This window comes from Lagenorhynchus albirostris, chromosome 3 (genome assembly GCF_949774975.1).
Source record: "Lagenorhynchus albirostris chromosome 3, mLagAlb1.1, whole genome shotgun sequence".
NCBI classification, from domain to species: domain Eukaryota; kingdom Metazoa; phylum Chordata; class Mammalia; order Artiodactyla; family Delphinidae; genus Lagenorhynchus; species Lagenorhynchus albirostris.
Genome location: NC_083097.1, coordinates 115,306,772 through 115,323,838, shown reverse-complemented (window position 1 = coordinate 115,323,838; position 17,067 = coordinate 115,306,772). Strand labels below are relative to the sequence as shown.

The window sequence follows — 17,067 nt, the reverse complement described above, 5'->3', positions numbered from 1 at the left end:
TCCCGTGTGACCTTGAGTCTTTTCTGCCTCCGAGGACCGGGGTTGTCCACGGTTCTGCCTTATACCGCTTTTAGCCTCCTGGTCTGTCACGGAGCCCAGACCTGCCGCAGCTGGCACGGGAGGATACGCTTTAACCTGCCATCATGCCCCGAAGCGTATTAGCCATAGGCCCTGACTCCGGAAGCAGCGTTCAGGTATTATCTTATCAGGCGGCGCGGGCGGCGCCTCAGCGGAAGAGCGGGCTTCCAGGCCGCAGCGATCAAACCCCGCCCCCCACCTCACGTAGTTGGAGGTTTCCAGAAGCGCTAGCATCGCCGCGCCGCGCAATTCTCGGTGGCCGGAGCGCGTGTTTGCTGTCTCGTATTTCCACCATTTAGCAGCCATGATAAGCGCCAGCCGAGCCGCAGTAGCTCGTCTTGTCGGCGCCGCAGCCTCCCGGGGCCCCCCAGCCGCCCGCCACCAGGTAAGGGACTGCTGGGCCTTCCCCGAGGGGCTCACGGCCTTGGGACTCAGTGCGGCAGGCCGCGGCCTTCGGGGTCAGAATCCTCGGGGAGAGACGGAAAATAATGGACGTTCAGTATTCATTGCTGCCGGTTCAAGGCCTCATTCAGGGTTTTGCGTTCCTGTTTCAGGCCCTGCTGAGTCACACTCCTTGGGAGCCTAGAGTTTTAGCTCATCGAGTAGCGGGCAGTGGTCTTGATTAGTCCTTTTGAGACGATTACAGTTTTGGTCTTGAGTAGAAGGACGATTGTTCGCCGTGAAATGCAGAGTGTGCGAGGACCCCGTTGCTATGATACAACGAAGGAAGGAAGAGCATCTGAGCAGTAAATTAAAAATCAAGCTCTGATTTTCTTGTTTACAAACATTTGACTAGTTAACTCCCCAGAATTTTGTTCTCCGTTATTTCAGAAAAAATGAGCAAATCAGGAAAAGGCCATGGAATAGTTGTTCATTATCGTGTAAGACTAAAAACATACCTTTTGGGGAAACAGGAATTGTGTTTCTTTGCTCTCAGGTTGGGTAAAAGAAGACTTGGAAGTAGCCTGAGATGAGATTGTAATAAAGGTCTTTGACACTGATGGGAAGCCACTCCTGACATTTTTTTTTTTCTCCTCGTAAACTGACTTCACAAAATTACCAATTCTAGTTCCCTTAAAGCAGCAGCTTGTCAAGGTCAGGGGAAATGTCTCTGATTAAGTTAAATCTGTACCTGCAACACGTAACATATGTGGGTCTTAGGTAGACACTGCTCCTGATGATGAAATTGAGTAGTATTTTAATGTATTTTTGCTTCTCCACGGGATATTTGGCACAGTCTGGAAATAATTTTGGTTGTCACAACCTGGGTAGCCATGCTACTACTAGGTTCTAGTTGTAAAGGCCCAAGTTGATGCTAAACATTCTGCAGTGCATAGAACGGCCCAGCTCCCAACAAAGATTTTGTTCAAAATCAATAGTGCCAAGGTTGAGAGACCCTTTGGTAATGTAATTCAATATAATTTTATATCAATTTATTTCTCTGATTTCATTGGGAAAATTTGTACTTTATTAGGCTTGTTTGTTTCAGTACCATAATGTCTCTTAGATATGAAATATTTTATTTCAGTATATTTTATACATGGTAACCACTCAGTGAACAGAATGAAAGTCTCAACCTTTGATGTATTCTTCAGAAGAATAATTAAAACAAGCGCAAGTTTTCATGTGTAGTTCATGGCTGATCCTTTTTTTGTTTGTTTTTAAGGATGGCTGGAATGGCTTTAGTCATGAAGCTTTTAGAATTGTTTCAAGGCGGGACTATGCGTAAGTATAATTTCATTTCCTTTAGCGTTAAGATAACAAATGTTAAGCCCCAGAGCAATGGTCTCTAAATTTGTGATTAATTACTTCACTCAGAAAAAAAGACACAGCTAAGTTTATTTATAGAGTATGCATTTTGCCACAGTAACAAATATTGTTTTCTTATGTTTTTCTACAACCATTTTGGAGATCACTGTTAAGATAATTAATCATAGCATTGTTTTAAATGTCTTACAGATCAGAAGCAATCAAGGGAGCAGTTGTTGGTATTGATTTGGGTACTACCAACTCCTGTGTGGCAGTTATGGAAGGTAAACAAGCAAAGGTGAGCATGATTGGAAGCTCTGGATCATGTAGTGGTAACCAGTACACAATTCAGAATTCTGCGTCCTTTGGCTTAGATAAGGGACATTTTCAAAGCTGCTTTTAAACTCTTAAGACTCTTGTGAGGTGAATCTTTGTGCTTAATTGTATGCTGGTAATAAATGAATGGATTTGACTTCCCAGGATTTAAGTGTGTCCTAGTATAGATGTAAGACTACTAAGTTACCATTAGGACCCATTGGGATGACTTGTGCTGTTGATTACTTCTGTAATTAACGTTCTGCTTTTTTGCAAGTCAGTTAAACAAAGGCTAAAGGTGCAGGAACAGTCTAGAAGCAAGTGGAGCTCCAAATAATGCATAGGCTGCATCCTAAGTAAGGCATGTTTTTTACTTCCTTCTGGAGGAAGTAGAGGCTGTTGCTCCTTTGTTTGTGAAATCTTTATTCCCACCTGGTTCTCTTCAAGAATATTTGGAGCACCTGGATTTTTGAATTCCTTGTTGGCAGTTTTTTTTAATGCCTGAAACTTGTAGGCATCACCAAAAAATCAGAAGTAGATTTAACTCTCCATATGGAAGGAAAGATTACGTCGTCCAAACATTGAGTATGAAAGATGTGATTTATATTTATTCCTGTTTCTTGGATGTTCTTAGTTGTAGGTTGTTTGAATCTGCAATAGTAGTTGCTTACTATATCAGCATTCACAGAGCAGAAAAGTATGCCCATTAGTACTGTTCTTTAATATTTGTTTTGTGTCTTAAATGATTGGTACAAAGACAGTAGTGGTGACTGGAACCTCATTCTCTGTCCTATCTTGGGAGTTTTAGGTGCTAGAGAATGTTGAAGGTGCCAGAACCACCCCTTCAGTTGTAGCCTTTACAGCAGATGGTGAGCGACTTGTTGGCATGCCGGCCAAGCGACAGGCTGTCACCAACCCAAACAACACGTTCTATGCTACCAAGCGTCTCATTGGCCGGCGATATGATGACCCAGAAGTTCAAAAAGACATGTGAGTAATAGCAAAAATGTATTTATATGCAAAGGCTAAATAGATGAATCTTACCAGCAGGATCTCTTGGGACAGGCCCTGCTCCTGCCAAAAGGGTATCCTTCAAAAAATGCAATTTTGCCTTCACAGATTAGGTCTTTGCTATGTGTGACATGATACATGAACATCTGGCTGGTCATTTCTGGACCACATAAATTGGCGTTAAACACATAAGGTAGATAATGGCATAGGCGCCATCTTGATACTGATCAAATGTTTTCAAGGTTCATCCTTGTGGCGTGTATCGGTATTTCATTCCTTTTTATGGCCAAATAATATCCCATTGTATGCATACACACTGCATTTTGTTTATCTGTTTGTTAATGGGCATTTGGGTTCTTTCCACTTTTTGGCTAATATGAATAATGCTTTGTGTATAGGGTTTTTTTTTTGTTTTTTTGTTTGTTTTTTTGCAGTACGCGGGCCTCTCACTGTTGTGGCCTCTCCCGTTGCGGAGCACAGGCTCCAGACGCGCAGGCTCAGCGGCCATAGCTCACGGGCCCAGCCGCTCCACGGCATTTGGGATCTTCCCAGACCGGGGCATGAACCTGTGTCCCCTGCATTGGCAGGCGGACTCTCAACCACTGCGCCACCAGGGAAGCCCTGTGTATAGGTTTTTGTGTGGACATGTATTTTCATTTCTCTTGGGTAGACATCTAGTAATGGAATTGCTAGGTCATATATACCTATATGTTACCGCTTTCCAAAGCAGCTGCATACATTTTTGGTGAGAAGAATGTTCATGTTTCAATTCATCAGGATGTTTTTACATGTTAATGGGTGCTTTCTAAAGGTTTTCATTAAACAAATTCCTGAAGTTCTCATTTGTTGGCCATGGATCTCTTGGGGTGGAAGATGGGCTTTCATGGTGTATGGTAACCTCATGGTAGGTTGGGCTGGCATGTTTCTTCAGTACAATTTTTGTGTCTTTCAGTAAAAATGTTCCTTTTAAAATTGTCCGTGCCTCTAATGGCGATGCCTGGGTTGAAGCTCATGGAAAACTCTATTCCCCAAGTCAGATTGGAGCATTTGTGTTGATGAAGATGAAAGAGACTGCAGGTGAGATAGCTTAGTTCATATCTGGGAAAATTTAGAGAACAGCATGATTCCTCTGAGATCACTGGCTTCCATACTTCAGTGTCCTTTGGATGAGTCTGCAGTGGCTTTTATACAGAATACCTAGGAATGGCAAAACTTTATTACTCTTTCCCTACAAATTGAATTTCTCTTCCAAGTTTTCCTAATGGTGGCTTGCTTGTTTCTTTTTTCCAGAAGGGAAATCAAAAGACTACACATTAAGTTTTTGTATCTGTTAGATAAAACTTCCCATTTAAGAAACTAGTGGCTCTTTTAAATCTAAAACTAGGTCATTGTAGCTGGTGAGCCTTCACTAACATGTTAAAGGTGAGATCTTGGGTTTTTTAAATTGGAGTGTTTTCCTACAAGGTCTCTTCATGTTAGGTCATATGTTAAAAACTATTGGGTGCTGTTTGTGACCTCAAGAGAGTGACACAGGTTGTTAGGCTACATTAGTAATTGTAGCTTGTTTCATCTGATAGGGTCTCATGAATGATTTTCATTGATTGCTTTTCCAGAAAATTACTTGGGGCATACAGCAAAAAATGCTGTGATCACCGTCCCAGCGTATTTCAATGACTCTCAGAGACAGGTGAGTTTAATTATCATTTTTAATAATTTGTTTTATCTATTTATTTTTGGCTGCATTGGGTCTTGGTTGCTGCACATGGGCTTCCTCTATTTGCAGCGACCGGGGGCTACGCTTAATTGCGGTATGTGGGCTTCTCATTGCTGTGGCTTCTCTTGTTGTGGAGCACGGGCTTAGTTGCTCTGCGGCATGTGGAATCTTCCTGGACCAGGGCTCGAACCCTTGTCCCCTGCATTGGCAACAGGATTCTTAACCACTGCTGCCACCAGGGAAGCCCCCCAATTAGCATTTTTATTCAGGAAATTAATGGTACCTGGGACACAGTGGAAAATGCTTTTTTCTTTTTTTATAGGCCACTAAGGATGCTGGCCAGATATCTGGACTAAATGTGCTTCGGGTAATTAATGAACCCACAGCGGCTGCTCTGGCCTATGGTCTAGACAAATCAGAAGACAAAATGTAAGTTTGTGCAGTGAATTCCACCTAGATTTGTGAGACTTAAGTGCATGGAACCTTGAAACTTACCCTAAATCATCATCTTGATTTCATGGTGATTGAGCCTTATACTTAGACTGGAAATGTACTGCCTTGACCTTTTCCCAAGGCTTTTATGGTCTGTGTTTTTCATTCATTTCAAGATTGTCCCTTGATTACGTTTTCTTTTTAAAGTACTGGCTGTGGTCATTTTTTCCCCTTGGTATGCCTGTTGGCAAGTATTCATCCAAAAGAGTGGTTTTTGCTTTTTAACATTTCATTTTAATTGTATGTATGTTTTACATGTTGCTATTAGGGCCACATGTTAAGACATACATCACTTATGCAGTCATCAACTTTCATAATTATACCTGGGGGGGAAATAGCCAAATTTATGTTGGTTTGGTTACTGAAATCCATACGCTGTGATGAGTTTTGTTCCTGACGGCCTTTTTCCTTTCTAGCATTGCCGTATATGATTTAGGTGGTGGAACTTTTGATATTTCCATACTGGAAATCCAGAAAGGAGTATTTGAGGTGAAATCCACCAATGGAGACACTTTTTTAGGTGGTGAAGACTTTGACCAGGCCTTGCTGCGTCACATTGTGAAGGAGTTCAAAAGAGAGGTTAGTTACCAGTGTGGTTAATACGTACACATTGGAATACTGAGAATTTCTTTGTTCGGACTGCTATTTGCTTTGTTTTACGATTTTTTTCCCTTAAGAGAGTGTTGAATAGGCCACTGAAATTGCATTGTAGTTCCATGGGTGCTCTGAACTATTCTGGTTATCGTAGCTTCAAATTGGAAACAAACAACAAAAGGCTATAGCAGGCTTCCCTGGTGGCACAGTGGTTGAGAGTCTGCCTGCCGATGCGGGGGACATGGGTTCGTGCCCCGGTCCGGGAGGATCCCACATGCCGCGGAGCGGCTGGGCACGTGAGCCGTGGCCACTGAGCCTGCGTGTCTGGAGCCTGTGAGAGGCCACAACAGTGAGAGGCCCGCGTACCGCAAAAAAAAAAAAAAAAAGGCTATAGCACCTGGTGTACAATAGTACTATGGCATTTTATATAAGGGACTTCGAATATCTTTGGATTTGGGGTATCCGCATTTGACAGGGGTTGCTGGAACCAATTCCTCACAGATACCAAGGGATGACTGTGTAGGTTTCCCTCACTATCTGAAAATTGAGCCTGCGAAATTTTTGATAAGCTGAAATGTCGTGAAGCTACACATTTTGCTAACGGATGCACAACATAAATGGTTGTATGCTCACAGACAGTTCAAAGCTATGGTGGTGGTTTGGTGCTCAAATAAGTGTAGTTACTGGGGAAGGAGCTTGGGGTGCACACTGCCTCTGTAATGGCTCGCTGCAAAGCAAACGCTGAACATTATTTGTCCTTTTTGCCTTTTTTGTAAAAGTGAAAATCCTTTTTAGATTTCATTTGGTTAGCAAAAACAGGTATTAAAGTAGATCTTATATAAAAGGGAAGTGGTGTAAAGCAAACTTTGGAAAAGGAATTATGGGAACTCCTTTTTTGAGCTAGAATTCTACAGCTGGAAAGAACTGAGAACAGTTCATCCTCTAACTCCAGACACATATTTCTTTTTCAAAGTAGGTCTTCTTTTTTCCTATAGATTTTTAAAGGCAATAAGTAATTTCTGCTTGTTTATAACGGTATGGCTCTATTTTGTTTTGTTACACCTTACCACTGCAATTTAAGTAGCATTTATTTTCTTAACATTAATATATTGTGTGTCTTCACTTTGTAGACAGGGGTTGATTTGACCAAAGACAACATGGCGCTTCAAAGGGTTCGGGAAGCCGCTGAGAAGGCCAAGTGTGAACTCTCTTCATCTGTGCAGGTGAGACGTGGACAAATTCCACCAGTCTTGATGGACCTTTTCAGCCTGAGTTTACTCGAATAGCATATTCTAATTGGCATAATGTCAGTCAGATTTCTTTTAACAGCTTTCTGGTTGGTGATAAAAAGCCTTTCCATTAGCAAAGGAGCATTATGTTTTTTATGGGTGAGCTGAAGCACCCAAATCAGAGGTTATGATTTGCTTTCCTGCTGCCACCTGAGAACCTGGAATTAGATCTCCTGCCATCTTGCTATATCCCTGACACGGACCTAACATACTGTTATTCTGTTCTTAGTGGTTAAGGCAAAGGGAGGCTTCATCTTTCAGAACTGGAGCAACTTTAGCACTCTGGGAAGGGAAGAGGTATTCATAGCATCTGTCATTGTGTTGGTAAAGTGGGTGACCTTCAGTCACATCTGGATTTTTTTTTTCTTTTTTTTTTTTTTCTTTTTAATAGCAGCTATAAGGAGTGACAAAGCTGTACAGGGTCATCCATGAAGTTGATGGTATTCCCTTGTCCTGCTGTCAGAATTTGCAGCACGATGGTTGGGGCTGAAATATGTGGCAGTACCAGAGGATAGCTTATAATTCTTCCCAGGGGTTGTCACTGTATGAAACGGGACGTTGGTTAGTTTTACTGTGGCTCTATCCTATTAATAGATATTTGGATTGTTTTCCACCATTTTGCTATTATAGCAAGGTGTATTGACCACCCTTGTACATTAATGTTTGTGCATGTGTGATTGTAAGTCTGTAGGTTAAATTTATAGAAGCATTTATTACCCTTGAGTTTATAATGGGGTTTGGGGAGGTGGACACTAATGAGAACACTATTTTTTTTTTTTTTGCGGTACGCAGGCCTCTCACTGTTGTGGCCTCTCCCGTTGCGGAGCACAGGCTCCGGATGCGCAGGCCCAGCGGCCATGGCTCACGGGCCCAGCTGCTCCACGGCATGTGGGATCTTCCCGGACCGGGGCACGAACCTGTGTCCCGTGCTTCGGCAGGTGGACTGTCAACCACTGTGCCACCAGGGAAGCCCGAGAACATTATATTAGTAAACATCAGAAGTAATGTAGAGGTTAAGAGTTACTCTGGGGCTTCCCTGGTGGCACAGTGGTTAAGAATCTGCCTGCCAATGCAGGGGACGCGAGTTCGAGCCCCGGTCCAGGAAGATCCCACATGCCGCAAAGCAACTAAGCCCGTGCGCCACAACTACTGAGTCTGCGCTCTAGAGCCCGCGTGCTACAGCTACTGAAGCCCATGCACCTAGAGCCTGTGCTCCACAAGAGAAGCCACCGCAATGAGAAGCCCGCACACCGCAATGAAGAGTAGACCCCGCTCGCTGCACCCAGAGAAGACCCAACGCAGCCAAAAAAAATAAATAAGTTTTTAAAAAAAAGAGTTACTCTGCAAGCAGACTGGTGGAGATGAAGTCCTTATTTCATTACTTATTAGCTGTGTGACTTTGAATGAATTACTTAACATTTCTGTTTTCTATAAAATGAGGATAATTAGTGTTCCGTTCCCCCTTAGAGTTGAGAGGATTAGTAAATTAATACATATAACATGCTTAGGACAATGTGTAGTAAATAGTAAGTGGTATTCTAAATGTATGCATGTATTTTGTTTTTTTAAAAAGGCAAAGTTAGATTTATAATAAAGGAACCTGACAGGTGTTTGACATAATTAGGAGAGCTTCTGTAAGGTGAGTTAATCAGGAAGAGATAAAGGGTCAGGCAAGTATGAGGTTCTCGGGTAAAGACCTGAGTAAGGGTCAGTGTGGCTGAAGTACAGACTAGACTGGCAGGAGGAGCATAGAAGATAAGGCTAGAGGCTTTATAGATTGGGGATTTGGTATCTTTCCTGAGATAATGACAACAGACAACTGAAAATTTTTAAGGTGGGCCAGTTACATGGTCAGATTTGGTGAAAGCACTCTGAGGTGGAGTGCTCTTTGTGGCAGCCTGAGTGGGTGTGGGAAAATGTTGGGAGGCTATTGCAGCACACCAGGTGGTGAGAGAGGAAGGACTTGGACCAGAGTGTGGTAGTGAGAGATACATGGTTGGAATTGAGAGAGAAGAGGGACAGAACTTCATGGTGGAACTGGCTTTCGAGGGTGGAGAACCCTGGAGTTTTTCACCTGGTCATTATAGCATATAGAACTGCACTAATACAGTAACTACATGTGGCTATTTAAAATTAAATACAATTTTTAAGAATTCCATTTCTCAGTTCCACTAGCTGTATTTCAAGTATTCAGCCACATGTGACTAGTGGCTGCTGGATCGAAAAGCAGAGATAGAGAACATTCCCATTGCCACAGAAAGTTCTGCTGGATTGCATTACTATAGATAATTTTATTTACTGATGCGGTTTGTTAACATTTTGCAAAGAAAGAGAAAATTGTTATTGGTGTTCTTGAAACTATATCCAGTATCATTTATAAAAGATGTGCTGATTTTCCCTGTAAAGCACTTATCTGTCCAGGGTACTCTACCTGAAGAAAGCTGGTTAAGGATTTGCTCCCTTCAGCCTTTATTCCCTGTTGGCCTTGCTTTGTGAAGTTTGAGGGGCAGCATGCACAAACTTTTCCTGGGGGTTCACCCCGAGACATGTGTTTCTGCATGTTTAGTAATGAGTTTTGTTAGTCTAAATATTCTTAATCCATGCCTTATCAGGATTTTAGGCTTATTAAATACTGTATGTTACATGGTGTGACTGTAGCAGTGTTAGCTACTCTCTGGGGATGTGATAGCAGTAGTCAGTCCTTGTACTTCTCTTTAGCATTTTTGTTGTAGCTTTCTTAACCATCTTCCTGTAACTTGCAAAGCCCTGGTTTAGTGGCAGATTATTTGGTTCAGAGCATACCTTTCACATTTTTCTTAATGTGCAAGGAAATTTTTTAAAACTTGGTGAAAGAACACAGTAGTGTGATTCTTAATATATATATATAGATAGATAGATAGATATATTTTTTTGGTGGTATGCGGGCCTCTCACTGCTGTGGCCTCTGCCGTTGCAGAGCACAGGCTCCAGATGCGCAGGCCCAGCGGCCATGGCTCACAGGCCCAGCGGCCATGGCTCACGGGCCCAGCCGCTCCGCAGCATGTGGGATCTTCCCAGACCGGGGCACGAACCCGTGTCCCCCGCATTGGCAGGCAGACTCTCAACCACTGCGCCACCAGGGAAGCCCCTTAATATATTTTTAATAGCAGGACAGACTGTTCTTCACCTGAATGGGGATTTTTCCTGCTTCTCTATTCCTTTCTCCATTGTTAATAACAGATTTATAGTGTTTACTTCTGGGAAGATAAGAGGTTGAATCTTAAAGAGTCACTGTCTTTGGTGGCCATTCATTTAAAGTGTCTGACCCTCACTGTGGCTTTCAGAGTCTTCCTTTCCTAGGGTATAGTCTTTAATTGAAGTAATAAAGAGACTTCACTACTGGTCTCCCTGCTTCCTTTGCAGACTGACATCAATTTGCCATACCTTACAATGGATGCCTCTGGACCCAAGCATTTGAATATGAAGCTGACTCGGGCTCAGTTTGAGGGGATTGTTACTGATCTAATCAAAAGGACCATAGCTCCATGCCAAAAAGCCATGCAAGATGCAGAAGTCAGCAAAAGTGACATAGGAGAAGTGATTCTGGTTGGTGGCATGACTAGGATGCCCAAGGTAAGGACCCATGGAATTCTTGACATAGAGCGCAGAGAGGGCCAACACATGATGATTTATTAGGACATAACATATGGCTTATGTTGTGTAGGGACATGAATATGTGGCCTTTCTACCACGCTGACCTGAAAGACCGATGAATTTGTGCCCTTGCTAAAGAGTTCTTAAAGTGTATTTTAAAAAAAGGATTAGGAAAGGGGGGAATGTCTTTGGGGTAGTAGCAAGGAGGATCCTGAACTTCAGTTTTATAGAATTTTTAGGAATGAAACAAAGTTTGCGGTCAGAGACAGCTTAACATCCTGGTATTAACTAGCCTCTATGGGCAGTTTTGGACATGTGTTTTGCAGTATAGTGTTTGGGGTTTCTAAAGGCATCTCTTCAACAGAGATTTGTGCAATGATGCATTTTATCAACACATCATTCTGAAAAGACAGGTGTGTGGAAAACTAATAACTGAGCACAGAACCTGTTGATGGTGTAATTCTTGCTTTATAGCTTGAACAGAACTATCTTGGGCCTTGATTTTCATAATTTTTCCTTTGGAGTACTTGTGCTTAGGAAAATGATGCATACAATAAATCTGAAGTGAAAAGGAGAGGCTTTGAACCAGGCAGATATTTTTATGTTAACAAATTATCCCAGATGTTACTCAAATAGAACTTTTTCCTAGCATTAGTAAAATAAGCAGGAGGGGAAAACATGCCTCATACTTGCACCAGTATTGAATTACTACTGCTTCTGTTAAGCTGATTTTTAGTTGATATGTAGAAGAGGACTTGGACTATACAAATTAAGTCCCCTTGCCTTGTACCTTGTATTTCTAATTTGATGTGTTGCTTGAAACCAGATAAAAAAATTTAGGCAAATTGTTCCCAAATTTAAAAGGGCTATGAATGAGATACTCAAGAGTAAAGTATATGTGTAACCAAATAATATACTTAACTCATTAACAAGAACTCAACTACAAAATAATTTGAGTAAACGTTCTTGGATCTGAAGCACCCTGTCCTGAGACCTGGTGGGGTCTCAGGACACACGTGCTACTCTCCTCTTCTCAGGCAACTGCCCTGAGTAGTGAGTGACAAGGTTCTTTTTTCTTGGTGCTCAGGTTCAGCAGACTGTGCAGGATCTCTTTGGCCGAGCCCCAAGTAAAGCTGTCAATCCTGATGAGGCTGTGGCCATTGGAGCTGCCATTCAGGGAGGTGTGTTGGCTGGTGATGTCACAGATGTGCTACTCTTGGATGTCACTCCCCTGTCTCTGGGTATTGAGACTCTGGGAGGTGTCTTCACCAAGCTTATTAACAGGAACACCACTATTCCAACCAAGAAGAGCCAGGTAAAAGCCACCCCACCCTACTTTGTCACAGAGATACTAGGTTCTGTGAGGATGTGATTATAGCCACTTCTGTGAGCTTTTCCTAGAAAACTTTCCTTTTTGTTTTGCAGTCCATACTAGTTGAATATGGAGGGGTGGTAAGAATCTTCTCCTTTGTTCTCTTTTGTTCCTAGAAAAGTTCTCTTTCTGTCAGCCAGTGGTGATAATTTTAGGGAAGTCATCAGTAGTCTCTCCTTCTCAGGATAATAATTGCCAGAAGGAGCCTCATTATTTGAGACTGAATTCCTGTACTCTTCTGTTCTCAAAGGCAGTAAAAAGAATGGCATGGCTGAGACTAAGGGAGTTTGCTTGTCTTCCTGGAGAACGATAGGGGTTCTGAGATATCAAGCCAGGGTTATTTGGACAATGGCTTGGTCTTAGATTAAGAATTATTTCCTTTCTCAGGTTTGGTGTTTTTCTGAAAGAACTATGGCTATTGCTATGTTTGAAGTGACGTATTGCCAACACATCATTCTGAAGTGTGTGGTGATTTCCTGTGACTATGAGCATAAAATAAATGTCCTCTCTCTGACCCATTTCTTTGGATGAGCATGTTTCAACATCTCGCTTTTTATAGCTCCTTCTCTTGAGGCCTTCTGTGCTAATGCTGCATCTTTGTACAATGCCTTTGCTTAGCTGAAAACAATAGCTATTGTATGCCCTTTTGCTGTGCTAATCCTACTCCTGTTCTCTGTAAAGACATAAGCCTTTGTTCTGAACATAGTGTACATTAGGATTCTTCCAGTGTTGGGAGGTGAATTTCTTCCTTTGGTTTGTTGCACTTTGTAAGGGGGAATAGGCTGGGAAAAAAAAAAATCAGGCTGCCAACCCAGCAAGTTTCCTTTTTCTCCCTAGGTGTTTTCTACAGCTGCTGATGGACAGACTCAAGTGGAGATTAAAGTGTGTCAGGGTGAAAGAGAGATGGCTGGAGACAACAAACTTCTTGGACAGTTTACTTTGGTAGGTATTGGGAATCATGAATGTTATGTTCATTTTTTTATGGTGAAGTTACACTATTCTAACCCCTAATGTTACCATAAACTGCTGACAGACGTAGTCTGTGTTATCTTAGCATAGTATTCAAATGAATTCTGCAACTGGATAACCATGGCTTCAGTTTTTACCTGAAAGCCCTGCTTCTTGTGCCTTAGGAACTAAATAAAGAAGCTTGTAAAAGCCAGGGAAATGTTCATAAACAGTGCTTATTAGAAGAAATTCCTGATTACTATTTTACTACTTTTAAAGACATTTGATACTGCTGCTACTTTGTCATCGTCGTCTTTTTTTTTTGGCCATGCTCTGTGGCATGTGGGATCTTAGTTCCCTGACAAGGTATTGAACCTGTGCCCTCTGCAATGGAAGTGCAGAGTCTTAACCACTGGACCGCCAGGGAAGTCCCTTGTTACTGGCTTCTAGTCAGCATCGCTTATTGCTTGTTGGGATGAATGATGGAAAAGTTTACTCTGCACGCATTGTGTATCCTTAGGTACATAAAGCCACTGTGGTTACTTGCTATAGCCAGCCTTCGCTAGTATGAGTCCTGTTTATTTCAAGCAGCAATAAAATTACCACCCTCACCGACAAACTCATGTTTTTGTACATTTAAGTGAAAGTTTCACTTGTTCCTCCCAGAAACCAAGTAATTTCTTCCCCAGAAGACTGTATAGGTTTTGCACTGGACCCCTTTGTGAGAGGAGCTTACTCTGGTATTTATTTATTCTAGATTGGGATTCCCCCAGCCCCTCGTGGAGTCCCTCAGATTGAAGTTACGTTTGACATTGATGCCAATGGGATTGTACATGTTTCTGCCAAAGATAAGGGTACAGGACGCGAGCAGCAGAGTAAGTACTCTTATTTATTAAGACTGTAAGAGTGAGGTGAGGGACTTCTCTCTGTTGGGAACTAGACCCTCTAGATTGGGCATTATCTTTTCCCTTAGCCTCAGGGGAGGATGATGAGTCCTCTTTGCCCTCTTTCTCCTCAGGTATCAGTGTCACATTAAAAGGTATGGTGTTTATTCCCCCAAAAAAGGCAAGCACTGAGCCTCTGGATTGCTGAAGTTTTGGTAGGTAGGACAGTTAGTTGTTCTCTGTATATTTTAGACCCTTGGTTTCCCTCTGCTTATTGTAGAACAATAGGATATTCCCCTTCTTCATAATGCACATCAAGACAGCTACTTTGAAGAGGAGGATTCTTTTTCTTAATACAGTAGAGGAAGAAGCATATAGTTTTCCTGGGAAATAATGAGGTGCCTTCTTTTCACTATAGTTGTGATCCAGTCTTCCGGTGGGTTAAGCAAAGATGATATTGAAAATATGGTTAAAAATGCAGAGAAGTATGCTGAGGAAGACCGGCGAAAGAAGGTGATTACTTTGCTCATAACTTCTATGTGAAATGCCTTTCTTATTTATTCTCAGTCTTCCCATATCAAAATTTTCATGTTACAGCATCCAGCTAAAACCTCTTACAGATATCTCAGACCACAGTGATTTCTCCCTCTTAACTGTTTATACTCTGTTAACTGTGTGTAGCAGTTTTCATGTTGTCTTCTTAATGAGGACATTCAGCCAACTAGTTGATTGGGAAGTCTTCATTCATACTACATTTTTAATTTCTCTTAGGAACGAGTTGAAGCAGTTAATATGGCTGAAGGAATCATTCATGACACAGAAACCAAGATGGAAGAATTCAAGGACCAATTGCCTGCTGATGAGGTAAACCCTCTTTTAAAATAGCTCAAGAAGTTGGGAGGCATCGTCACCAATGTCAGTGAAGGTCATTTTTTCTGTGTGGGTCTTGATAGGAATTTAGTTTTTAAAAAATGTTTCTAAACATTCTGCTGTGTGTTAATGGGATAAGAACCAGAAAAAGTGAGGGTCTGGTGTTGTTTTGTTTTTAAGTGCCACAAGCTAAAAGAAGAGATTTCCAAAATGAGGGAGCTCCTCGCTCGAAAAGACAGTGAAACAGGAGAAAACATAAGGCAGGCAGCATCTTCCCTTCAGCAAGCATCATTGAAGCTCTTCGAAATGGCATACAAAAAGGTACAAGGCTGTTTTACTCAATGAATATTTTGCTCCTAACTTGATGTAACTGCTCTTGATTACTGTCACTGATGGCTCCTACATAGCCATTTATGGAACTGGGAGTATTGGAATTGGAAATATCCTTCTTCCTGCCTTCTTGACTACGTTGGGTGGGTGGGAGGGAGGGAGGGAGGGAGGGTGAGGTCAAAGGGAAGAAATCACTAAAACTGGGAGAGTGGAACAGGCAGGATATGGCTTTTTCGTTTTTAGTTCATCAGAGAGCAAACTGTCACCCTTAACATTAAACAAGTGATTCTCAAATGTTTTCTTACAGATGGCATCTGAGCGGGAAGGCTCTGGAAGTTCTGGCACTGGGGAGCAAAAGGAAGATCAAAAGGAAGAGAAACAGTAACAGCAGTAAACTTTGGAGTCGAAAGGACAACATATTATGATGCTTGGGAGTGAAGGGATTTCCTGAGCTGAAATGGGCAAAACTTCAATCTTCTACTGTGTTTTTGCAGTACTCTATATATAATTTCCTGAATATGTAAATTTAGTGACCATTAGCTAATGATCATTTAACAAGTGATAATTCCCAACAGTACAAAGTTCACAGTATTCTGTCCCTAGCCTGTCATTCTTTTTCAGCTGCATGTAAGATGGGGGGAAAAGTTATAACGTTGTTTTGTGCTGAAGTAGCTGTATTTTCAAAGGGGTGAAGCCATCTCACACACTGAAGACAGGTCTGGAATGAGACCATAGGGGGATGAGATCCTTCTAGTTACCTAAGTACTGCTGTACCAGCCTGTGTGTATATGGAGTTCTTCAACTGAGGCCTTGCAAGGCAAGCCAGCTAGCTGTGCCATGTTGGGAGGTAGGGCAGGGGAAGCTGAATCAATGGAAAACTAAGCTAGCTATTTATGTGAGGTCCAGCTTCTAAAACACAAGTCTCCCAAACTTTCTGAAGGCATACTTTCCTAGCTACCCTTTGGCCTGTGTCAGTGGCATCTGTATCTCTGATGACTGTTCTTTTTGATCCATTCTGGATTTTTTAAAAAATAAATAGGAAAAGCATTTTGATCTCTTGTCTGTGAGGGGTGAGGCCCTGAGATTTAGCTTCAGAAATATGACATGAATCACATTTCCCAACTCCCTGACCTCGATAAAGGATTTTCTAACACTGGCATTTGAATTTCTAACAAATTGAAAACTTGGGAAGGCTGGTATAATAAGCATTATCACCAAAGACAAGTCTGGTTCAGAGGAGGCTTTTATTTTTTTTCTCTCCCTAGCCCCATCTAAGGTTTGGAATGTTGAAATAGTCTTTAGATCTCTAACATGAAAATCAGGCCTCCTATTTCCAGGCTGCTTTCTGCTCTAAATAAGTCCAACCAGAATTGGCTTACAGTAATGAAACACGTCTAGTATTAAGTCCTAAGGTGATTTCAGTGGCTCAATAACAGGAACCCAGATTCTTTCTATAGTTTTGCTTTTTCATCCTCAGTGAGTTGCCTTGTCCTAATTTCTCTAATGTAGTTCTAAATATCACATGCTAACAACTTCAGAACCAGGAAGGTGACTGCATCTTAGAACTCACTTTAGTTTTAATAATTATTTCTTAAGTTTATTTCTTAAAAATTGAGATTGTTTATGTGATAATTATATTTCTGGAAAATTGTTTATTAACACCCTTTTAAAAGCTTCTTGAGGTTTCATATGAGAAATAATAGGCTCACATTTTCAGCCACACGACCACTTGGTGGGAACCTTGTGGGGTGTGCAGTAATTCTTTATGAAGGATTGTTTTGTGGCATG

At 41.8% G+C, this 17,067-nt stretch overlaps 1 protein-coding gene and 1 non-coding gene across 2 annotated transcripts; both read left to right on the top strand.

Annotated features, from left to right (window-relative positions):
- Nucleotides 1-278: 278 nt before the first annotated feature.
- On the top strand, nucleotides 279-16,326 carry HSPA9 (heat shock protein family A (Hsp70) member 9). Its single transcript, XM_060143689.1, has 17 exons — nucleotides 279-463; nucleotides 1,745-1,803; nucleotides 2,038-2,125; nucleotides 2,951-3,132; nucleotides 4,106-4,230; nucleotides 4,767-4,840; nucleotides 5,190-5,296; nucleotides 5,776-5,938; nucleotides 7,084-7,176; nucleotides 10,645-10,854; nucleotides 11,963-12,190; nucleotides 13,085-13,189; nucleotides 13,953-14,070; nucleotides 14,498-14,592; nucleotides 14,851-14,943; nucleotides 15,130-15,270; nucleotides 15,587-16,326. The coding sequence occupies exons 1-17, from the start codon at nucleotides 383-385 to the stop codon at nucleotides 15,662-15,664; spliced, it is 2,040 nt and encodes a 679-aa protein (XP_059999672.1). The 5' UTR covers nucleotides 279-382; the 3' UTR covers nucleotides 15,665-16,326.
- LOC132518932 (small nucleolar RNA SNORD63) lies at nucleotides 11,246-11,316 on the top strand. The gene has a single exon (XR_009540046.1). It is a non-coding gene; the product is annotated as a small nucleolar RNA SNORD63 (small nucleolar RNA).
- Nucleotides 16,327-17,067: the final 741 nt, after the last annotated feature.